Source organism: Rattus rattus, chromosome 6 (assembly GCF_011064425.1).
Source record: "Rattus rattus isolate New Zealand chromosome 6, Rrattus_CSIRO_v1, whole genome shotgun sequence".
Taxonomy (NCBI): Eukaryota; Metazoa; Chordata; class Mammalia; order Rodentia; family Muridae; genus Rattus; species Rattus rattus.
In genome coordinates, this window is record NC_046159.1 from 30,974,600 (window position 1) to 30,999,599 (window position 25,000).

Consider the following 25,000-nt stretch of genomic DNA (forward strand, 5'->3'; position numbering starts at 1 on the left):
AGATGAAGTGTCACTGACAGAGTACTTCAGTCAGTAGCATACAACAAAGAAGGAGAGGCCACAGATTGTTCTAGTTCATCCAAGAGCTCGGCAGATGCACACGATCCAGCGGGAGTCGGGACCCCCGATATTCACCCACTCCCCCAGGTAATGACCCAGGGAAACAGCAAGAACACAGGCACACTCAGTACAGCACACATGGCTGCCTCTGGGCACTGGCATTGTGGGTGATCTTGTTATTGTTTCTTTTGTTTGCTTATCTGAATTTAGTTATTCATTTATTTTAGTACTAGGGATTGAGCTAAAGAATGGTTTCTTTACTATTATTTCATTTTGTTTTGTTTTTGATATTGTTGGTTTTACTTTAATCGTTTTAAAGATTTGTTTATTTTATGTGTACGAGTGCATTGCCTACATGTGTGCCTGTGTACCATATGCATGCCTGTAAAGGCTAAAAGAGGGGGTTGGCTCTCCTAGACTTAGAGTTACAAACAGATGTGAGCTGGCATGAGGGTAGAGACCAATCCAGGTCCTCTGAAAGAGGAACTGGAGGAGCTGTTTCTCCTGCCCCCTAATTTTATAAGTGTGTGTCTGAGTGTGGGTTTATGCAAGAGTGCAGTGCCAGGAGAGGCCAGAAGAGGGCATCAGATTCTCCCAAAGCCGGAGCTATAGAAGCATGTGAGCATCTAGTACTACTCAGCCATCTCTCCAGTCCATTTTATTTTGTTTTAAATAAAAAGTACTGGTTTCCCATGGTTTGTGGTGGGGATTGATTTCCCAGTAGATGGAGCGGGAACCGTACAGCCTGCTGCAGTCCCTGCCCAGCCTACACCCAATCAGTACAAGTTTCTAGGTAGGCCCCGCCCTCCTTCTCTAGTGCCCCTTCTCAGGAGAGCACCAATCATGCGTGGGCTCACTGATTCTCCCTCCATGCAGGCGCTGCTGGGGAAATGGTGCTTGCTGGGGAGTCAGGTGAGTACCCAGGAAGGGGAGGGAGTCAAGGATTCTGGAGTTCAGTGGGATCTGGGCATTGTCCTAACGGAATACTCTCAGGGTCACAGCCATGAGATGTGGCAACTCCAGGCTCACTTAGGGACCTGACTGCATGATCAGGCAGGAGAGGGGTTGTGGAACAGGGAAATGGAGGTCCAAGCAAGAGAAAGCAGATATCTACCAGCTGGGAAAGGTCCTTTGGCTCCCATGGCTGGAATATTGTCTAGAGGAGTGGTTCTCAACCTGTGGGTCTCATGCCTTTGGGACTCACATATCAGATGTCCTGTCTATCAGATATTTACATTATGGTTCATAGCAATATCAGCATTACAGTTCTGAAGTAGCAATGAAATACTTGGTTAGGGGTGGTCACCACAACACAAGGAACTATATTAAAGGGTCAAAGCATGAGGAAGGTTGAAAACCACCTGTCTTAGAGCCTCTTCTTAGTCACCTCAGGCCTCTCTCCTCAGGGCGAAAGCACCTGGCAAGGAGGCGCTAATACTGAGTTTCTCATTTCCAGGACTCCGAAGGAGAGGTTCCGGCTCAGCGGAGGGTAAATATATAAGGTCCAAGGACAGTGGGAGGCTGTCTGAACTCCAGGGGCCAGAGGGGACCACCAGTGACCTGAGAGAGTGGCCAGTTCTGGCAGGGGTGTCAACACATGCATGATTCTGAGCGTCTCCATCACAGGAGAGAGGGAAGGAAGACCAAGCCTAGGCCTATGGAGGGATGAGGAGGCCAGGGAGGATCCCAGGGCCTCTCTGACCCACAGACAAACACCCAGTGATCAAGTCTCTAAGTGGGGTGTGGCAATCTCCAAAACACATCTTTCTGTCTTTCGTTCTTAAGGAGAAGTGGAGGCCTCTCAGTTAAACAGACTGAACATAAAGAAGGATGGTAAGTTGGTGTTCAAGGGCTGTCCTCACCTGCCTGGTCCCAATGGGTGCAAGATGGCTGGCAGTTAGAATAATAGTAACCCTAGCTGCCTCTGTTAGGTGTCCCACAGTCAACAGAGTCCTCAGCTATAACCACCTTGGTGGGGGGACAAGCAGTGATATCTATCTTTCCATGTAGCCCGGGGTTAGGGACCTTAGAACTACTGAGGTGCGTGGCCTGGGTTTGGCATGGCCTGGGTTTGGCACCCGACCTACGCTCCTTTCAATGCATGTGAAAGACCAGGAAGATAGATGTTTCGCAAGCCCTGTGACAGGACACAGTTAGGGTGAGGGACTTAGGAAGTTGCCCTGGAGCAGTGATGAGAGCTTCTAGGGCTTCCTCTGCTCCAAGCCTGAAATCCACAAGGACTTCTGGGACCGTGGGGTTCTGTTCGTTTTTTAGGTTTTTGAGCCATGGCTTCGTTGTGTGGCCCTGGCTCTCATGGAACTAGCTCTCTCCACCAAGCTACCCTCAAACTTAGGGTCCTTTTTCCTGAGCATCCCTCAGTACTGGGATTGCAGGAGTGCCCTCCAGACTTCCCTTAAACTCTCTTTTGTATTCCCCTTGACTGAGACAGAAGGAAGATCTTGCTGTCCATCTTAGTGACATCCCTTTTAAAAAGCACCTGGCGGTCCAGCCTCCCAAGCCTGTTAGCCTCAGAGCTTGGCACCTTTGCACATTTTAATGCTCATGGGACAGATTGATTTCTGAGCACACCTGTGGGGCTGCTTTGTCTGCTCGGTCTCCTCTGGACAGAGCTGACTGGGATTCTCTAAGACATAGAACCAGGAAGGAGGGAACCGATAAACACAGAAATAAAAATACTTTCCAAAAATAAGGAGGAAAGATGGGGCTGGAAAGGGGGCTCCTGGGTGCTATTTAACAGTCTGGTCAGGAGCAGGAGCACTGTCATTTATAAAACAAGAAGGGGCTGGACTGATGCTTTAGCATTAAGTGTGCTTCCCCTTCCTTTGTCAGAGGACTGGAGTTTGGATCACAGCACCTATATCAGGTGTCCCACAAATGCCTGTAACTCCAGCTCCAAGGGATCTAATATCCCCTTCAGGCTTCTGTGGGTACTTACTTGATATATACATATGCAATCATATACTCATGTGCGCATGCGTGCACACACACACCACAAAATAAGAAATAGAGTAGTTGGGCATGGTGGTGCACACCTTTGATCTCAGTACTATGCTGGTAGAGGTAGATGGATCACCAGCCAACATTATATAGTGAAACCCTGTCTCAGATAGATAGATAGATAGAAAGATAGATAGATAGATAGACAGACAGACAGATGGACAGACAGACAGCTGGGAATGGTAGCACATGCTTTTAATCCTAGTACTCTGGAGGCAGAGGCAGGTGGATATCAAGGTGAAATTAAGGCTAGCTTGGTCTATAGAGTTTCAAGTCACCCAGACTACATGGACACACACACACATACACACACACACACACACACACACACACACACACACACACACACACACACGAGAAACCAGGCGGGCCAGGCATGGTACTGTGGCACACACCACAGTACTATGGCTCTAGTGCTCTGAAGCTTGAGGCAGAAGAATCCTAATTTGAAGGTCGCCCTGGGCTGCACAGAGACACTGCCTGGAAAAACACAGCAAAAAATAAAAGCGAGAGAGTTGTGGTGATGGCCTGAGTTGAGAGAGAGAGAGAGACAGAGACAGAGACAGAGACAGAGACAGAGAGACAGACAGAGACAGAGATGGACAGAGACAGAGAGACAAAGAGACACACACACACAGAGACAGAGACAGAGAGAGGGAGAGAGACAGACAGAGACAGAGAGACAGACAGAGACAGAGAGACAGAGAGAAGGAGAGACAGACAGACAGAGAGGGACAGAGACAAAGAGACAGAGAGACACACACAGAGAGACAGACACATACACAGAGAACAGAGAGAGCGAGAGCGAGAGAGAGAGAGAGAGAGAGCCATCCACTATCGTTTCTTGCAGATGAGTTTTTCCATTTTGTCCTTCTCTGCTTCGCCATTGGAGCCTTGCTGGTGTGCTACCACTACTATTCAGGTGAGTCTGCTGGGGACCTGGGGAGGGGCTGTGTGGGAGATCAGGAGTCAACCTACAGCCCTACCATGGCTGACATTGTCTCCTTGCTACCCTCACAGACTGGTTCATGTCTCTTGGGGTTGGTCTGCTCACCTTCGCTTCTCTGGAGACCATCGGCATCTACTTCGGGCTGGGTGAGTAGTCCTGTCAGAAAGCTACACAGACCAGAAGGCTCCTTGGGGGAGGGGGGAGCAGCAGCTGGACTGGCTGTCACACTCTAAATTGGCTAAGAGTCACTATCTAAACTTTTCTTTTAAAGTAAATTCCTTATGTTTGTATTTTCTTCCTGACCACATATGAAGTCAATGAGAGGTCACTGGCAAAACCTTGTGGAAAAGGGGGTTAGTTCCACAAAAACAGTTTAAAGTGGCAAACACGCATAGCCCCTCAGACACTGAAAACAAGCGAGTAGAGCCAGGCATCGAGGTCGCTGGGTTTCCTGCCCCTGTTATTACTGCCTGTGACTCGTCTTCCCTGTAATAACCACAGCACTGTTATTGACGTTAGCCTGAAATTGCATGTTACGGCTCTGTTTGCGTGGGGTGCGCTTTGGCTCTGGGGCATTGGCAGTGAGCCTGACCCTGGGGCCCTTGAGGGGCTACCATCCTTACCAACATTTCCCCTTGTTTCTGAACAGTGTACCGGATCCACAGCGTACTTCAGGGCTTCATCCCCCTCCTTCAGAAGTTCAGGCTGCCAGGTAATGGTGCAGCACATTTCCCGGGCAAACCCCTCTCCCCATTGAGGCTTTCTTCTTGGAAAAAGATCTGTCATCTATGGAAAGTCCTAGAGTCAGGAGGCTTGGGTTCGAGTTCTGCTTCTGTTCTGTGACCCCAGACAGCCTTTTTTCTGGGCTGAGAATGGATCTGGAGACCTGCAGCGTACTGGGCAAGCCACAATCCAGCCGTCTGTAGCCTCTTTGAGCCTCAGGCTTCTCAGCTGGAAAACTGGTGTATTTCTTACTGCTCAGACAGTCCATAAGTGAGGAAGCACACAGAGGGGTGTCAGCACTGAAGAAAAGCAAGGCACTCTGTACACCACCTGTTCCCTGACTGTATTAAGTAACTTTGTAGTTGCCTTTGAGATAGCCTGGGCTAAAGTAGAGTCTCTATGAATGTGTGTGTATGTGTGTGTGTATGTGTGTGTGTGTGTGTGTGTGCATGCGTGCGTGCGTGTGTGTGCACGCTCGAGCTCGTGTGTTGCTAGGAAAGAACTCAAGGCTTCACACATACTAAGAAATTGCTCTATACAGAGCCATACCTCCACACTGGACCAGCAGTCCAGTGGCTTTTTAACTTCATGATATTGTACCTCAGAGCCTAGAAGCCAGGGATGGTGTGTTTCTGTGCCAGAGGTGGGAGTGGTAATGTCTCCACAACTGTGAACCACGGGGACCCACAGTGCCTTCAGGCAGGGTCATTTGAGGTCATCCCTGTGATGTTTGGGCATTTGAGGTGGTGGTTAGAGCAAGGCTTGGCTGTCTGCAGAATCCTATGTCATTCTTCTGGCTTTGCCTTCCAGGGTTCAGGAGAACCAACTGAGATCACTGCCCGACAGCAGCTGAGCCAGTCCCCAATGTGACCACTGTAACCACTGCCAAACCTGAACCCAGAAGACAGAGCGACATGCTGGAAGACACCAGGAGGCCACACAACAAAGAGCTCTTTCCTTCCGTGTGACCTGAGTGTCGGCACCAGTGGGCAAGCTCTTGCTCTGCAGATTAGCACACAGTCTCCATGGGGAAGAGAGAAGGCACAGCATCTGGGTCAGCAAGAAAGAGCTGGGTGCCATTCTCTCAGGGGCAGCATGAGTCTTGGGCCTTGCAGGCTCGCATCTTCGGGCTTGGGTGTCTCTGGTGTCCTCAGGCCATGCTCATGAGCTCACAGTTCCAGCAGAGCCATCTTGGGACAGCTATCCTGAGGCAGGGAGCTACCAGGCTGGGTCCCCAGGGGAACCTGTTACAGATAAGACACTGGGGACCAAAGCTGTGAACCATCACCCAGTGACCAACCCTGTTGCCCTTGGACTCCTAAAACCCAAATAAATATTCTATTCCCTGTGCTAAAAAGAGTCAACTCAATATCCTTTAGGTTTTTTCTTTCTTTCTTCTCCTCACCTTTCTTTCTTCTTTTCTTTTTTTTTTTAATTCTACATATCCTTTTTTTTTCTTTTTTTTTTTTTTTTTTTTTTTTCCGAGCTGGGGACTGAACCTAGGGCCTTGTGCTTGCTAGGCAAGCGCTCTACCACTGAGCTAAATCCCCAACCCCTTCTTTTTTTTTTTTCCTAAGGACTTTTTAAATACAGGCTCTCATAGCCCATGTTGGCCTCAAACTCTTTATGTAATCGAGACTAATGTTGAATTCTTGATCCTCTTGCCTCTACCTCCTGAATGCTGGGATCATAGGTGTGCCGTGAACCCTGTGTCTCGTGCTTGGTAAGTGAGCGTGTTACTAGCTGAGCTATATCCTTAATATTCCTTTAGGTCTCTTGAGCAAGAGAACACCTTTGGGGGCTCCTTTGAATCCACCTAGGATTCAATTGCATAGAATATAAACAGGAATAGGGGCTCGCAGAAAATTCAGGCTTCTTTTGCACAGGTGACGATGCAAAGAAGAGGGTATTGAACATTCTTGGAAAAAAAGTGTGTGTGTGTGTGTGTGTGTGTGTGTGTGTGTGTGTGTGTGTGTGTACACCAGAGGCCTGGTTTAATTAGAGCACTTGCCTTGTGTTCACAGCGCTCTGGATTTCCCAGCACCACACAAACTGAGCATGGTCTTGCACACCGGTAACCCTAACATTTTGGAAGTGGAGGCAGAAACGGCTCAGGAGTTTAAGGCCAGCCTCAGCTACATAGGGAGTTCAAGGACGCTCTAGGTTAATGAGATCCTATGTGAAAAAAATAACTGGGATGGGGAATTTAGTATTTTCAGCTCAAGGAGAATACAGCCCCCTGCCTGGCCAGGATCTTACTACATAGACCAGGCTGGCCTGGAACTCGTAGAGATCCATCTGCCTCTGTGTCTTGAGTGCTGGGATGGAGGGGGATCAACTTCAGGTATGTAAGCCTGGCCCTGATGACTTCCTACTGATTCAGCTCTAGACTTTACGTCAGGGGCAACAGTGGCAAACTAGAGAACACTCAAAGAGACCAACAAGTCATCATGTGCCTGCAACCCCAGTGCTCAGGAGGCAAAGGCAGGAGGGTCACTGCAAGCTGGGGGCTAGCCTGGTCTACATAGGAAGTTCTAAACTGGAAATGTCTACTTAATGAGTTTTCCTTTTCTCTTTTTAGGAGTAAAAAAAAAAAATAATGCTGAAACCTATTTGTAATCTGAGTTGAAAAGCTAGTCAAAAATCACACAGACGGTGAGACCAGAGTAAGACTGTAAGAAATGATTGAGGGGCAGGAAAGGCGGCTCAGTAGTTAAAGGAACAGGCTGCTTTTGCAGAAGAGCTGGTTTGGTTCCTATGGTGGTAATTTGAATGACAAGGGTCCCTATAAGCTCCTGTGTTTAAATGTTTTGTTTCCAGTTGGCTGGGCTGCTTGACTAGGATAAGAAGGTGTGGCCTTGTGGGTAGAGGTATGTCACTGGGGGACAGGCTCAAGGTTTCAAAAGACTGGCATTTTCCCACTGTGCCTTTCTCTGCCTCCTACCTGCTCTCAGTGGTTCCTGCCACCATGCCTTTGCTCCACCATCTTGGACGCTAATCCTCTGAAAGTGTAAGCGCAAATTAAACACTTTCTTTTATAAATTGTCTTTGTCATGGCGTCTTATCAGAAAGAAAAGTAACTGAAGTAGTTCCCATCACGGACATGGTAGCTCACAACTGTTTGTAACTTCAGTTTCAGGGGATCCAGTGTCTTCTGCTTTGCATGGGCACAGAATGGAAAAACAAACTTAAAAAATGAAATAGGGTGGGGAGATGACCCGATAGTTAAGAGCACTTGTTGTTCTTGCATAGGACCTGGGTTCAATTCCCAGCACACATGGTTACTTACAGACATTTATAACTCCAGTTCCAGGCGATCCGATGCCTTCTGCTGGCCTCTTCAGGCACTGCACACAGGTACCCTCCTCAAAGGATATGAGGCACATGGGTGTTACACAGACATACAGTCAGACGAAGCATTCATACAACAGGATTACCCACATTTTGGGTTTTGTGGTTTTTTGTTTGTTTGTTTGTTTTGTTGGCTTGTTTTGTTTTGTTATTGCTTACTGGGTTGTAAGCAATAGAAAAGGGGAAAAGACAGCTTACTCTGGTAGTCTGGAGTGGAAGGGAGCCCCTTGTTGGAGAGAGCTAGAGTAAGACCAGGGACACAGTCATTTTGGTCCTTGGCAGCTTGATTGTGTCTGAGGGAGACAAGGTCAACCCTTTCTGCCCTCAGGTCTCCCAGCTCTGCCCAGGGTCTGTGTGCTGTGCTGCCTCCCAGCCCAGCCCAGCATTGGCCTTGATGGCTCTCGGCTCCTGTGTCCCACCGGAGCTGCACTCTGTTTCCATCTCAGGCTGTGGATTCCAGGAGCTCCAGTCCAAAGTGGGGTCTAAAAATAAAGCTTGGAACCCTGATCTGGGTAGACAGCACTGAAAATGAGGGACTTGGGTCCTTGGCAGTCCTGGACCCTGGTCATCAAACTTCTGTTACCATGCGCACACAAGCCAAAGGCACTGAGTACACTCTGAGACCATGCAAGTCAGCTGGCACTGGGAGAAAGGTCAAGCCCAGGAGAACAATGGCAGCTGCTTGCCCCAGTTCCTGAAAGGACCCAGTTCAGATGTTGCTGTTCCCCAAGGCTGAGTGTTAAATGCTTGGTCCCCTTGGTTGTACCACTGGGAAGTGATGAAATCATGAGACAATGGAGCCTACAGAGTTTACCAGTGGGTAGAGAGAGGATGGCATACCAAGATGGCTTTAGGAAGATCTCTCTAGCCACCCTCTTCAGGCTGTGGGAACAAGATGCTAGACTTGAAGACAGATCTCCAAGATCAGGATCATAATTGAACAAAGCACACTCAGCCTTGGCCGCACTGGCACAAGAGGGATCCTGAGGCAGACCCATGCCTGGAGACACAGACACCTCTGACACTCACCTTTAACTCACAGATTCCCTAACACGGCAGACAGCCACACACACCTTAGGTGGCAAGCAGAGACATCTCCCACTTTCTCCCCTGCAACTCTCCCCACCTGAGGATTTCCTTGATAGCCTTTCAACTTCCAATTCCCTCCTTACATCCTCTCACACCCAGACTAGACTCTCTCTTAAAAACTCTCTGAACATTTAATATTGCCCTGGCACTGGCTTCTAGAAGGATCCAGACTACCAGAGTAAACTGTCTTTTCCCCTTTTCTATTGCTTACAATGCAGTAAGCAATAACAAAACAAGCCAACAAAACAAACAAACAAACAAACAGAAAACCCCACAAAACCCAAAATGTGGGTAATCCTGTCACTTCAGAGGTGTGGGCAGGAGGATCAGATTTGAGAACTCTCTCTCCTATCTCCCCTCACCACAGCATAAACTGTCCCAGGCACTCTGAGTCTCAGAACATGCTGTTCTGGGCTTGGCTATGGGTTTCCCAGCATTCCTGCTTGCTGTCAGTCACATGCTATAGCAATCTCCTGGCCATAGCTATGACAATGAAAAATGTCGCCCGATGATCCTTGGAGTCGAGGTGGATAACCTCTTCCCCTCCCCCTACACCGCTAAGTTCGGTCTGTTTTCACTGAATGGTGGGTCTAGTCTAGAGCATAGCAAACAGCCAGTCAGTATTAGCCTGCTTCTGTCTCAGAACTGAGCACTGCAGAGCCTGGGGAATAAAGGTTTGATGGATGAATAATCGACAGATGGAATGTCTGCTACTACCAGGGAGTTGGAGTAGCTAAAAATTGTCCAGTTTATCCTCCCTGCCTCTTAAGAAGATTATAGCAGAGAGAAGTCTTTAGGCCACTTCAAAGATCAGCCAAGGATGCTCTGGGACACCCTCAGGGTGAATGGTTTGAAAGAGCACGCTACTCTCCATCTCCATGTCTTCTATCCGGTCCTCTGTCTGTCTCCACCTGTATCCAGTCCACAGTGTCACTCAAACAGCTTGAGATTGTGACACCGGATCCTTTCTGTTTGTGAGACAAGGCCTCTTTTCAAAAGTCTATGTATTCTTACCATGGAGACAAGGCAGGGGAACACTGTAAGCTCAAGGCTAGCCTGGGCTTCATAGTGAGACTCTGTCATAGAAGAAGATGATCATGGTGGCTCCTGAGGCAAGAGAGTTGATGTTCATTCAAGGCCAACTGAGGCTACATAGTGACTTCCAAGGCATCCTAGACTACAGAATAAGACTCAGTTTAAAATCCAAAATCAAGGGCTACAGAGAAGGCTCAATCTGTAAGTTAAGAACTACACACATGGGGGCTGGGGAGATGGCTCAGTGGTTAAGAGCACTGTCTGCTCTTCCAGAGGTCCTGAGTTCAATTCCAGCAACCACATGGTGGCTCACAACCATCTATAATGGGATCTGATGCCCTTTTCTGGTGTATCTGAAGACAGCAAATACTCATGCATAAAAAATAAATAAATCTTAAAAAAAAAATTAAAAAAAAGAACTACACACACACACACACACACACACACACACACACACACACAAACACACACAGGGATTTGATCCTAGAACCCACATTAAGAGGCTGGAGAGATGGCTCAGCAGTTATGTTATACTTATTGCTCTTGCAGAGGACCTGGGTTTAGTTCCTAGCACCCACATGGTGGCTTACAAACACCTGCAACTCTGCTTCTGAGGGTCTGACACCCTCTGGCCTTTCCATGCACCTGCATACATGTGGTGCATGTAAACTCAGGCGGGAACACACATACACATAAGTTAAAAATAACTCAGGGGCGACTGCTGTGTCACATGCGTGTCGTCAGTAGGTGGCAGAGAGGAGAGGCTATATCTATGCTCAGTGTTCTGACTTATGAACATCCGAATGTCTGAAAAAAATCAAGCCTGAGACAACCGCCAGTCTGGTGCCAGGCAGGCCCAGATGGGCTCCAGGACAGGGAGCAAACCAGAGACTAGAAGAACCCTGCCTGAGACTGTGGGCCCCTGGTGGGAATGGGCCCTAGACAGACAACCTTCAAAAGGGGACACTGAGGCAAGCGGGGCAAGGAGTGATCTTTTTTTTTTTTTCAACAACCATACCTTGTGTTTATTTATAATAAAAAATAAAACAAATGATGTTATTTGACACCCACCCAGCTGCCCAAATAAAACCTTACCATGCCAAAAAAGAATGTTGCATAGTTATGATTTCTCTTCACAGTAATTACTCCTTCATAAGATACTGGATTACATCTCTTCTTTTCCTCCATCTTTATTAAATTGGGTATTTCTTATTTACATTTCAATTGTTATTCCCTTTCCCAGTTTCCAGGCCAACATCCCCCAAACCCCTCCTCTCTCTATAGGTGTTCCCCTTCCCATCCTCCCCCCATTACCGCCCTCCCCCCAACAATCCCGTTCACTCGGGGTTCAGTCTTGTCAGGACCAAGGGCTTCCCCTTCCACTGGTGTCCTTACTAGGAGTGTTCTTAAAATGACTACCAGATCAGTGCCAGGGGGTCCAGTCAGGGAGCTAGCCTGAGGTAACCATCAGTTCAGAACCACACCAGCCTGGGTTTGGGCAGACCATGCCCGAGGGGACCCCTGCCTACCATAACACACATAGCACTCCTGAGACCACTCACTCCTGAGATGACCCCAGACACTCAGAGACCCTAAGCACTTCTAAGAAGAGCGAGCAAGTGTGGAGAGATGGAGGAGAAAGAGAAAGAGAAGGGCGTGGACACAATGAAGAGGCAGAACTGGAGACTGAGGGATACTGAGGAGCAGCCTGATGTGAGCAGCCGGTGATGCCGCTGGGACCACGGTGGGGTCCTGGCCTGTGCTGCCACCAGGGGCATGTTTGGGTCTGTCAACCTGCACTGTAATCACTGAAGGTCAAGCAGTCTAGTCTCGTCTCGTCTAGGCTGTTACTAGGGACATGTTGATGTCTGAGAGCTGTGCAGGACTGACCATACCCTTCACTTGGGCTTTGTGGGAGAGCTGGCTTGGGGGATATGAGAGCAGGAGAATTCTTCCTACCCCTAGCTAGCTGCAGTATTTGGGAGAGTGGGCTCCACACATTCAGGAGTTTGGGGTAAACCAGCCCAAGGTGAGCATGGAAGAGCTGGCCCTCCCATGTGCTGGAGTGGATGAGGGAGAGGTACCCTCCTCCCCCTAGTGTTCACCACCTTTGGCAGGCAAGAGACCTAGTCCTGGGCTTATGAGAGCTGGAGAGCAGTCCTTGGCCCTCAGCAGTTGCAGCACTTGAGAGAGTGGGCCTTGCACCTCCTCTAGGCAGCCAGGTGACTCTGGTGGCAGGGACAAGGATGAGGTAGCCCTGAGGGTGTGAGAGCAGGAGAGCCAGAGGGTTGCTCAGATACTGCCTGGCCCAGATCCAGGACTTTGTATTGGTCCATTCCAACATCCACCCCATTGATGAACTGCTGGGGTGCGTGAAGGAGCTGATCCTACAGAGCCAAAGCTACAGGATCTCCATGACACAGAGCAACAACAGGATATCTGAGAGGAGTCCCCGTAAGGTTCCAGTATTGCTAGAGTAGCAGAAGCCAGAGGCCTCATACCAGACCCATGAATCATTGCAGTGAACATTTGCAATCAGTGTGGACAGAAGGGTTTACTGTGTGACACATCGTGACACACTTCAACTTCCACAATGAGGAGTCTTTTCTTTTTCTCTGTTGGTGGGGAGGCTGCAAGAGTGGAAAGCAGGTATGAGGGGAGGAGGAGATGAGTGGGCTTGGGGTGCATACTGTGAAATTCACAAAGAACTAAAAAAAAGTTAAAGGACGGAAGGAAGGAGGGAGGGAGGAAAGGAAGGAAGGAAGGAAGGAAGGAAGGAAGGAAAGAAAGAAGGAAGAGAGAAAGAACTTTTTTTTTTTTTTAAAGATAGGGTCTCTCAGATATGTAGCTCTGGCTGTTCTGGAACTCAATATAGACCACACTGCTCTTGAACTCAAGAGATCCACCTGCCTCTGGCTCCTGAGTGCTCCAGTTAAAGGTGTGCACCACCACAACACACAGTGTGCTGGTTGGTTATGTCTTGTTTTGTTCAAGACAGGGTTTCTCTGTGTAGTCCTTGCCATCCTGAAACTCTTTCTGAAGACCAGGCTGGCCTTGAACTCAGAGATTAACCTGCCTCTGCCTATTGAGTTCTAAGATTAAAGGTGTGCACCACCACCACCCAGCTAGTTTTAAGTCAACTTAACACAAGTTAGTTATCTGAATGGAGGAAACCTCAGTTGAGAAAAATACCTCCGGGGTTGGGGATTTAGCTCAGTGGTAGAGCGCTTGCCTAGCAAGCACAAGGCCCTGGGTTCAGTCCCCAGCTCAAAAAAAAAAAAAAAAAAAAAAAAAAAAAAAAGAGAAAATACCTCCGTAAGATCCAGCTGTAGGACATTTTCTTAATTAGAGGGTTCAGCCCACTGTAAGTGGTGCTATTCCTGTACTGGTCATTCTAGGTTCTATAAGAAAGCAGGCTGAGCAAGCCATAGAGAGCAAGCCAGTAAGCAGCACCCTTCCATGGCCTCTGCATCAGATCCTGTCCCTGGGTTCCTGTCCTGACTTCCTTCCACGATGAGCAGTGATGTGGAACTGTAAGCTAAAATAAATCCTTTCCTCCCCAACTTGGTTTTTGGTCATGGTGTGTTGTCACAGGATTAGAAACCCTAAGACACCCAGCAAATAAAAATTTTAAAACTAAACAAAGCTGGCATGGCAGTGTGGGCCATGATTTCTGTGAAGGTAGGGGCAGGCAGATCTCTGTGAGTTCTGGGGCTATCCAGAGAGACCCTGTCAGAGACAAATTGAAAAGGTAGAAAGTAAGAGAGGAGGACGCCCAGCCTTTAGCCCCCACATGCAGCACACACAGGCACCGCCACACAAGCACACACGTGTAAACCAAACCAACCAAACGTCAATAAGCAAAAACCCCACAAAGAAGAACAATGAAAATTAATAAGCACGTTTTTTAAGACCAGATCTCACTCTGTAGGCCAGGCTGGCCTCTAACTCACAGAGGTATGCTTGTCTCTGCTTCCAGAGTGTGGGATTACTACACTTGGCAAATTAACTTTTATGCACTTAAACAATATTGCTTGATTCATATTTTTGTTGTTTTTTTGATTGTTTGTTTGGTTTTGGTTTTGAGTGCAATTTTGCCTTTTCTTTTCAGAGCTAGTGACTGAATCCAGGACCTATCCAATTGCTAGGCAATTACTCTGTCACTGAGCTAAACTTCCAACTCTTGATAGACATTTCAGTTCTTGATAGACTTCCAGATGAAAGTCATGCAACTGATAAACACACAAAGGCATGCTATGGTGATTTGAATAGGTTTGGCCCTATAGACTCATGTTTAATGCTTGGTCATAGTGAGTAGCACTATCAGGAGGTGTGACCTTGTTGGAGGAAGTAGGTCACTGTGGGGGCGGGGTTTTTGAGATATATGCTCAAGCCCAGCCCAGTGTAGAAGACAGTCCTTTTGCTGCCTTCAGACCAAGATGTAGAGAGCTCAGCTCCTCCAGCACGTCTGCCTGCACACTGCCATGCTTCCTACTATGACGATAGACTAAACCTCTGAGACTGTAGGCTGGCTCCAATTGCCTTTGTCATGGTGTCTCTTCACAACAGTAGAAGCCTAAGACACATACTTAATATATAAAGAACCATTAAAACAACAATGGGCCACACACCCTCAAGACAGGTGACAGTCTGTCTAGTGATACAAAATGTTGCCGGATGGAGCAGTGGGAATGAGCAGTCTGCTGGGCAGGAAGGAGCATCCGGGCATTTTGTTCAGCCACTTTGGAAAACTCTCTGACGTTATCTAATACAGTCAGAGATACACTGTCACATAGATATCTGAGAGAAAGGTATGGCTTCATGCAACATGAACATGCAACATGGCATGAGGACAGTTAGAATGTTCGAAGCAGTGCTGTGCCAGACAGCTCCGATCTGAAAGTCGTCCAAATGTCCATGAGTAGACAGAAGGAGAAATCACTGTGTAGTTATATACTGAAATATTATTGCGGCAATACAAAAATAATCAGGACCAGCGAGAAGACTTAGGACGTAAGAGAGCTTAACACCCAAGCCTAGCAAACCGAATTTCACCCCCAGGAACCACATGGTGAAAGGAGAGAACCAACTCATAGATAGCATGGTCCTCTGACCTCCATGTCTATGCTGTGGCATCTACAGCTGAACCCCCACATCATACACTCAGACACTAATAATTAATTTTGAAAGAAAGCGAGAAAGCACATTTTCACGCAGTAGCACTGAGGAATCTCACAAACATGGTTTGATAGATCATTTTAACTTGTGAAAATTACGAGTGTGTATCTGCATGTGAGTCTATACACATGCGTGCCTGGTACCTTCAGAAGCCAAAAAAGGGTGTCCGATCCCCTGGGGCCGGAGTTACTGGCAGTAGTGAGCCAGCCACCCAGTGGATGCTGGGGACTGAACTCTGGGCCTCTGCAAGATCAGTAATCACTCTCAATGGCTGAGCCTTCTCTCCAGTGCCCACAAGCATGATATTGAGTGAAAGTGTGTGACTTTATTTATATAAACTTCCCATTTTGTTTGAAGATTCGTGTTCTGATAATTAAACATAAAGCAAAGGTCACCAGCACACCCCTGCGTTACGGGAGATGTTTGATTGCCTGGGCATTCAATGTCTGATTGAATAAGGGAATGGCTAAGACCTACTTCTTTGTTTTGTTTTGTTTTGTTTTAAAGGTTTATTTATTTATTTTATATACAGCATTCTGCCTGCATATGTGACTGCAGGCCAGAAGAGGGAACCAGATCTCATTACAGATGGTTGTGAGCCACCATGTGGTTGCTGGGAATTGAACTCATGACCTCTGGAAGAGCAGTCAGTGCTCTTAACTGCTGAGCCATCTCTCCAGCCCTACTTCTTTGTTTTTTGTTTGTTTGTTTAGATTTTTCCGAGACAAGGTTTCTCTGTGTAACAAAGCCCTGCCTGTTCTGGACTCGTTTTGTAGACTAGGCTGCCCTTGAACTCACAGAGACCCACCTGCCTCTGCCACCCAAGGGCCACCACACCCAGCTTATTTCTTTGGTTTTTTTTTTTTTTTTTTTTTTTTTTTTTTTTTTTAAAGATTTATTCATTTATTATATACAAGCACACTGTAGCTGTCTTCAGACTCACCAGAAGAGGGCATCAGATCTCTTTTACAGATGGTTGGAGCCACCATGTGGTTGCTGGAATTGAACTCAGGACCTCTGGAAGAGGCTGGGTGCTCTTAACCACTGAGCCATCTCTCTCCAGCCCATTTCTTTTTGGTTTTTAAGATACAGTATTTACAGGTAGCACAGGTTGTCCTCAGACTCAAATCCTCTTGTCTCCAAAACTTGAGTGCTGGGATTAAAAGCATGTGCCATGCCAGATTTCTGGGTACTTTTCTATGAATGCCATGATAAAAATTAAGGGCTGGAAGGAGAGAGATGGGTTAGTGATTAAGTGTACATATTGCTCTTCCAGGGAACCCAGGTTCTGCTCCCCACACCCACATTGGGCAGCTCATAATGACCTGTAACTCCCGCTCCAGGGAGACCCAACATGTCTGGTCTCTGAAGCTACCTTTATCCATGTACACACAGAACAGCACAGAGATACACACATATACACAGTTAAAAATAGGACCTTTAAAAAAGTGAGGGCAGAGGATGTTGTCTAGTGTACATAGATCCTGGGTTGGATTCCCAGCACCAAACCCAGAAATATTACACCGTGCATTAAAATTTTAAGTATCTCTCTCTCTCTCTCTCTCTCTCTCTCTCTCTCTCTCTCTCTCTCTCTCTCTCTCTCTGTGTATGAGAGACACACAGACAGGAGAGGGAAAGTCAGAGAGGGAGAGAGACAGAGAGAAGGAGGTGAGAGAGAATAGGGAGAGAGAGAGAGAGAGAGAGAGAGAGAGAGAGAGAGAGAGAGAGAGAGAGAGAGAGAGAGAGAGAGAGAGGAGGGAAGTCGGGGAAGGAAGTTTGAATCCATGAATTTTGCTTTTCTGAACACAAGAGGGGGTGACCAGCTAAGGAAACCATGTTTCCTAGCAACAGAGAAAAACACTGGGCAGGAAGTTTCTAAGACTCAGTTGATGGATTTCAGCTCTGCACCTGCTTGGGGCAGGGCTCCAGCCACCTGTCCTGGCACCTGGAGCCTTCTGTTGAGTCTTGAGAGTCCTTGACCTTTTGTGGGAAAGTGTCATACTCCTGAATGGGAAGTCAGATCTGCAGGGTGCTGAACCCTGGGTCTCCTTTCTTCCCTGTGTTTTCTGTAGTACTCCAAACCCCCTGGTGTTTCCCTCAAATGCAGAGGCAATTAAAGTGCAGAAAGGAGGGAAATTGCCTGGAGCATTCTGAGACTTCAGGACGTAAAAACAGAAAGATTTGGGTTACAATGGCCATTCTCGGGTTTGCTATTTTAACAGGTAAGTATTTAGGTAAGTATTAGGTGAATTCTGTGGAGTAGTAATAACACAGGAAGAATCCACTGTAAAGGGTCTGGGCTGGGGCTCCTTGGTTGAATGTGCTGGCATTGCTGCCCAGATCTTGCTGGCCCTGTGGCACTAACAGAAGGTGCTGGGACCTTTAAGAGGCAGGGCCTAGGTGTTAGATCACTGGGTGCATGTCCTTGAAGGGACTAGTTGGACCAGTCCTTGTGTGTGGCAGACTTTTCCTGGGGAGACCCAACACACATTTATTCTCTCAGAAAGGGAACCCCATGACAGAACCAAGAAACAACCACACTAAGGTCCAACTTGGTTAAATTAACGAGGTTTTATTGGTTTGCTAACAGGAGTGTGGGTGAGGGATTGCCAGGTGTGGCTCAAAAAACAGCTGCATCACCAAAAAGACCCAACAGGGTGACGACTCACAAAAGCTGCAACCCTGGAGCTCTCTGCACAACATGCAGGCAGCTGACAGATCCAAGAGCTCTCCTCTCTGCAGCTGGGCTGCTCAGCGTCTCCTCCATCAGCTGTTCCTTCTGGAAAGCTGGGGAAAGGCTTTCCAGACTCTTGCAAGTTTCCACGTTCCCAGAATGTGGAACCTTCGTTTACCTCCGTGGTCTCCTGAGGGCTCCGACCCTAGAAGGAAAGTTTGGATTCCAAGGAATCTGCTACCCAACCCTGGACCTTTCCTGTTTCTCTTGCACCCACTCTGCAACCAGCCTCTTTGTCTGACTCCTGCTTCAGTGTTTGTCCTTACCACAAAGCCACATGAGCCAGAAGGAAGCTTTCCTCTTTTTCATTTGATTCTCTATAGAATTGACAAAGTAGCAGAAATATGGCTAACAAATAGAGAAAGAAATTGAGACTTGGGACTGGAGGATGGCTCACAGTTAAACTCCAGCACAGGACTGCTGGTGAATTCCTAAAACACGCACTGTACCGTTCACGGTGGCCTGTAACTCCAGCTCCAGAGATCCAAAGCCCCTTTCTGGCCTCTGAGGACACTGCATGGATGCCCACCACATGCATGTCATGCATACTCCCCTCCCCTCCCCTACATGTTGGGCTACAGGTAATTAAAAACAAAATAAGTCTTGTCATCCAGATTTCTTCCCCAATCCAATTAATAAAAGAAATACTTAAAAAACATATTTTAATTTATTTTATGTTTTGAGACAGGGTCTTACTTTGTAGCTCTGACTGGCCTGGAACATACTGCGTAGACCGAACTGGTCTTGAACTCACTGTGATCCGCTTGCTTCTGTCTCCTGAGTGCTGGAATTAAGTGTGCCCAGCCTATCATTCTTATTCTTATTTTAAAAGCTTATTTTTAAAGGAGTAAAGCTGCTTATTGTCTCTAATACCCAGATAAATTAATGTTAAAACATTGGGTAGTATTTTCTTTAACCAGTGAAGAAAACCACTTGAAGTAAGAGCGTTTGCCCTAGGGAGGAACTTGCAGTTGTGGTAGGAGCCTCACTTCGAGAAAGCCATCTGGCTACTACTAGCAGGAGCCATACTAGGTCCCCCCTAGACAGTGTGGTGGTGTGCACCTGCGACCCCAGCACTTGGCAGGTGAAGACAAGAAGCAGAAGTTCAAGGCTACCTCAGCATCAAATCACGTTTGAAGTCTCTGGACTTCCAGGAGACCCAGTGTCCCAACATTCTTCTCTGATCCAGCAACTGTGCTTCTGGGAACCAAGACTGCAGGCATAATTTGAAATTTGGCAAAAGGTACACATGACAATATTGGTGCCAGTTTTATTTATGATGTTCCTGATGAGAGAGAGAGAGAGAGAGAGAGAGAGAGAGAGAGAGAGAGAGAGAGAGAGAGAAAGAGAGAGGTGGTAAAGGAAATAGTTCATTGGGTGACATTAATGTCTCCATTAAGGAATGACCTTAGGGAGGAGCAACATCTCAGGGGTTAAGAGTCCCTGATGTTTGTCTGTGGGTCTCCAGGACCCCATACATTTGTAGCAGACATGCAGCTAGGTCTTCAAGTGGATCCCCTAACAATTAGAAAGGAGGCTGTCTCTGACTGTTGCCTGCCACTGGATCCCCTCCCTGTTACTGGACTGCCTGATTAGGCCTCCTGGGACTGGATATCCCATGGTAGGTGGGGTGGTACCCAATGGAGGCTTCCCCTTTTCTGAGGAGACGGGTTGTGGGTGAAGGGATTGGCAGTTCTTGCAGAACCTGAGTTCAGTTCCCAGAAGCCACATTGGACAGTCTCATGAGTTCCTATAACTCCAACTCTGGGAGTTCCAACAAACCTCTGTGTGTACCTGCATACACACGGCACACACAGAGACATGTAAATAAAAGTCCATCTTTACAAACCCGATCAATCTTTTAAGCTATCTTGGGGCCTGAGGATGTAGTTTGTGGGCAAAGGGCTTGCCTAGCATTCACAAAGCTCTGGGTTTAATTCCCAGTATCATGTGGGGCAGCTCACAACCATCTATAACTCTCCAGTCTCAGGGGATCTGAATTCTCTTCTGACCTCTACGAGCACCAAGAATTTACATGGGTTTTTATTAGGGTTTTATTGCTGTGAACAGGCAACGTGTCTAAGGCAACTCTTATAAGGACAACATTTAATTGGGACTGGCTTACAGGTTCAGAGGTTCTGTCCATTATCACCAAGGTGGGAGCATGGCAGCATCCAGGCAGGCCTGGTACAGGAGGAGCTGAGAGTTCTACATCTTCATCTGAAGGCTGCCAGCAGAATACTGGCTTCCAGGCAGCTAGGACGAGGGTCTTAAAGCCCACACCCACAGTGACACACCTACTCCAACAAGGCCACACCTTCTAATAGTGCCACTCCTTGGGCCAAGCATATACAAACCATCACAACATGGCACAGGTAAAACATTCATACAGATAAAAAGAATCTTTTAGGGCTGGAGAGATGGCTCAGTGGTTAAGAGCACTGACTGCTCTTCCAGAGGCCTGAGTTCAAATCCCAGCAACCACATGGTGGCTCACAACCATCTATAATGAGATTTGATGCCCTCTTCTGGTGTCTGAAAAGCTAAAGTGTATTCATATATAATAAATAAATCTTAAAAATTTAAAAAAAATTTAAATATTTTTAAAAATCATCTTACTAGCTGGTTGTGGTGGGAGTCTAGGCTACGCCTATGGAAGCCTGGCAAAGTGGCTTTTAGCCCCAGCACTGGAGAGGCAGGGCCAGCTGGATCTGTGAGATGAAGCCTAGCAAACTCCAGGGCTATGGAGGGAGACTCTGCCTCACCGCTTCCCCAAGGACTAATACAAACAAACAGATAACAAAGTCAGCTCCCGCTGCTGAGCGAGACCCAAGGTCGAGGGTTCCATCACCTTTTTAAATTAAACCAAAACAAACAAATGACTGTGGGCTTTTACCTGTGTTTTTTATTGGGGTGCACATGTGGAAGTCGGAGGACATCTTGAAGGAGTCAGTTCTCGGCTTCTACCGTGTGCGTCCTGGGACCTCACTCAGGTCTTCAGGCTTAGCAGCAAACACCTTTACCCACTAAGCACCACACTGGTCAGTTTAATTTCTAGACAATCTTGCTGCATTGCCTAGACTGCCTCAAATTTCCAACCCATCTGCCTCCACCACTGAGTGCTGGGATTACAGGCCCCACCACCACTAGTTGGTTGGGCATTTTCTGTGTTAGTTGGTAAAGCATTCTTGTGCCAAGAAAGTCAGGCCTTTAATCTCAGCAGTGGAAAACAGAGGCAGGCAGATCTCTGTACTGTGAGCTCAGGGGTAGCCTGGTCTACAGAGTGAGTTCCAGGAAGATCAGAGCTGCATAGAGAAACCCTGTCTCAAAAACAAAAACAAAACAAAAAACATTAAAGATATCCTTATTTTCTTTGATAAGGAGGCACCCTAGAAACACCTTAGGGCTTTGTGTTCTTTGAACTTGGACCCAATCACAATCACCTCATTAAAAGAAAACATATACAAACCATTTATTTATTTATATATGTGTTTCTGATTTGTGTTTGTATGTGAGTGTATACTTGCCAAACACAGCTCAGTAGTCCTAACTTCCTTGTCCTAAAAGCAAGTCTTAACCTGGGAATGGTGTCTTACGCCTAGTATCTAACCATATCAGAGGGCTGAGATAGCCTGAGCTACACAGTGCATGCCATTCCAGTCTGGGCTAAATAGTGAGGCCCTCTCTCAAAAGAAACAAAGACAGATTAAGGGGGATAAGAGATGGCTCAGTCAGTAATGTGCTTGCCAGGCGAACGCCAAGGCCTACCTCGCCATCCCCAGCCTTCAGGTATGGTCATGGGGTTGACATCTGTGACCACAGTACTGGGGATGCAGAAACAGGAGGATGACTCACTGGCTACCCAGCCTACAGGAACCAACGAGCTCCAGGCTCAGTGAGAGACCACCATCTCAAAGACTGAAGTCCAAGGAGAAGACCTGACACTAGTTTCTGGCCTCCACACAAAGCAATGCGTTCATGAGCATGTGCGTGCACATATAGTAAACACAAACATATTTTTAAAAAATTGAACAATTTACTTCTTCCCCTGCACTCGGGAGATGGAGGTCAGAGGATCAGCAGTTTAGGGTCATCCTCAGCCACATATGATTGGAGGTCAGCCTGGGCTACATAAGGCGTCTTTACACCCCCCTCCCAATATGTGTGTCTTTCTGTGTACTACACACATAGACTCCTCACCCTCAAGAGATAGGCACTTGTCTTTCCAGTGCCACCCTTACATCAAAATTTTTGGTGTGTCCTTAATTACCGATCACCTGAATAAGATTATCATAATTGTTCATTTATTCCTTAATTACCTACTTTATTACTATTGTTTTCAATTCTCCAAGTAGAGCTGTTGAGTCAGGAGACAGGCATGAGCTGGGTGTGGTGGCACATGTTGTGAGCCCTGCACTAGAGAGGCTGGGGTAGGAGGATTACTGCCAATTTGAGGCCAGCCTGGGCTACACAGTGAGTTACAAAGCCAGCCTGGGTTTATAAGTGAGATCTTGTTGGGATGGGAGAGATAGGAATGTTTTTCAGGCCCTGGAGTATGATTCCCCATGCACTGTGGGCTGTATGTGTCATCTTGTTTAATACTCAAAAGCCACTAATTAATTAATGCAGTCTGTGCTTGTCAAATGATACATTGTATCAAGTATTTTGGAGTTTCAGGGTTGAGCAAGATGTAGGGGTTAGGTACTATTATTATGCCCATTGTACAGATGAGGAAACTGAGACCTGGAAGGTGACTTGCCTGAGAATTGTTAGTGACTGCTCCCTCACTGGTACATTTGTGTATCTCTGAACTGAAGGTGGTGATGCTTGCATATAATACCAGCGGAGGATTACAGCCAGGAGAGGCTAAGTCAGGAGGATTTGGAGTTCAAGTCTAGCCTGGGCTACATAGTGACTTCTAGGCTTGCCTGGGCTATGTACACACAGGGAGAACCTGTCTGCATGAGGGAAGATGTTGTTTATATAAGCCTCCAGAAGCCTCAGGTTGCTCTGGTTTTGGGGGCAGTAGGTGTTTTCATTTGGGGTACAACTTATTTTCTGTCCCTTTGATGACTTCCTCTTTTTCTCTTTTCCAGGACAATCCTGGAAACAAATCAAATGATGAAATGTACTGCGGTATGGCTTGGGAGAGAGAGGCTGTCCAAACACTACCAGGGCTAAAAGCTAACACGTCCTACATTGACTTTGATTTCCTACTTTTACAGAATATTTGTTAATTTGTATTTATGTGTATTTGTCTATGTGGCAGGTGTTCACGGAGGCCAAAAGAGGGTGCCAGACCCCCTGAAGATGGACTATAGGGGTTGAAAGCTGCCACACAAGGTGAGTGCTAGGAACCAAACCTGGATCTTCTGGATGTGTGTGCTCTTAACTGATGAGCCATCTCTCCACTCCTGAGTAATTGCATTCACTAATTAGGCTGAAGGTGCTGGAGAGATATTTTAGCAGTTAAGAGCACTGGCTGCTCTTCTAGGGGACCCAAGTTCAAGTCCCAGCACCCACAGGGTGGCTCATAACCTCCTGTAACTCCAGTTCCAGGGAGATCTGATGCCCCCTTCTGGCCTCTACAGGCACTCCATGCACAAAAAATTAGCTTTTTCCCCCTAAGATTTATTTTATTTATTTCATGTATGTGAATACACTGTCACTGCCTTCAGACACATCAGAAAGGGACATCGGATCCCATTACAGATGGTTGTGACCCACCATATGGTTGCTGGGAATTGAACTCAGGACCTCTAGAAGAGCAGTCAGTGCTCTTAACCGCTGAGCCATCTCTCCAGCACACCCCCCCCTTTTAAACTACAAGCCAGGTATAGTGGCTCACATCCCACTAGAAGGCAGAGGCAGGTGGAACTCTGAGTTCAAGGCCAGCCTGGTTTACAGAGAGTTCCAAGACAGCCAGAGCTACACAGAGAGATCCTGTCTCAAAAGATGAGTAAATAATTAAATTAAACTAAAAAGAACAACAGATATATATGGACATGAGCAGACAGGGTGTTCTCACTCACCGATCGGGCCAGTGACCACTCCCGTGCCTCCCTTGGAAGGGAGCATAACACCCATGGGCATCTTCAGGGTCCAGAGTCAGCACACTTTGTTCTCAGGAATTCAGCCAACCTTTTGTATCGTGAGCTCCACATTCCTGAATTCAGTGAGCCACAGACTGAAAGCATCGGGAAAGCTAATGTTTGCATCTGATCAGGTGTGGGAGCTCATGCCTGGAATTCTGGAACGGAGTCTGAAGCAAGGTCTAATGTGGGTTTAAGACTAACCTGGGTCTGTATAGAAAATGTATACACTTTGCACGATTTCAATGCCTCAAACGATTCAGTATAACTATTTATGTACCCTTTACATTGGATGTGTTACACAACCTTCTAAATCTTGTTACCCTTGAGGAGCTGAATAACCCTTTCACAGGGTCTCCTAAGATCATCCAAAAACACAGACATTTACATTATAATTCATAGCAACAGCAAAGTTAGAGTTATAAAGTAGCAATGGAAAATGATTATTTTATGGTTGGGTTTCACGACAACACGAGGCACCACTGTATTAGAGGGCCACAGCATAAGGAAAGTTGAGAGCCGCTGCTCTAAAGGTTTAAAGCACATGAGAATATATGGCCAGGTGACGTGCAAGCGCTGCTCTGTTCTTTACGGGGAACTTCACTGAATGAGGCTTTGGACCTCCCTGGCAATCCCGGAAGCAGCCCACACCTACTGAGCGGTGATCTATTCCTGTAATTAATTGTCTGAGCAATAAGGGTTTTGAGCAGATCCCAGAGCAAACAAGAGCTCTGTGGTCTCTCCAGGATTTAGTATAAGCAGCTCTCCGTG

The 25,000-nt window shown here is 47.1% G+C and overlaps 1 protein-coding gene and 1 pseudogene across 3 annotated transcripts in view; both read left to right on the forward strand.

The window, feature by feature from the left end:
* The window catches only part of Tmem40 (transmembrane protein 40), a 12,658-nt gene extending 7,078 nt beyond the window's left edge, over positions 1 to 5,580 (forward strand). For all 3 annotated transcript variants that reach the window (XM_032907427.1, XM_032907425.1, XM_032907426.1), the window contains 7 exons: positions 937 to 972; positions 1,517 to 1,549; positions 1,846 to 1,893; positions 3,929 to 4,000; positions 4,099 to 4,173; positions 4,677 to 4,739; positions 5,561 to 5,580. In XM_032907427.1, the coding sequence (XP_032763318.1) occupies positions 937 to 972; positions 1,517 to 1,549; positions 1,846 to 1,893; positions 3,929 to 4,000; positions 4,099 to 4,173; positions 4,677 to 4,739; positions 5,561 to 5,580 (347 nt within the window). The remainder of the gene's footprint in view (positions 1 to 936; positions 973 to 1,516; positions 1,550 to 1,845; positions 1,894 to 3,928; positions 4,001 to 4,098; positions 4,174 to 4,676; positions 4,740 to 5,560) is intronic.
* Positions 5,581 to 10,942: 5,362 nt separating this feature from the next.
* LOC116904771 lies at positions 10,943 to 11,047 on the forward strand (annotated as a pseudogene).
* Positions 11,048 to 25,000: the final 13,953 nt, after the last annotated feature.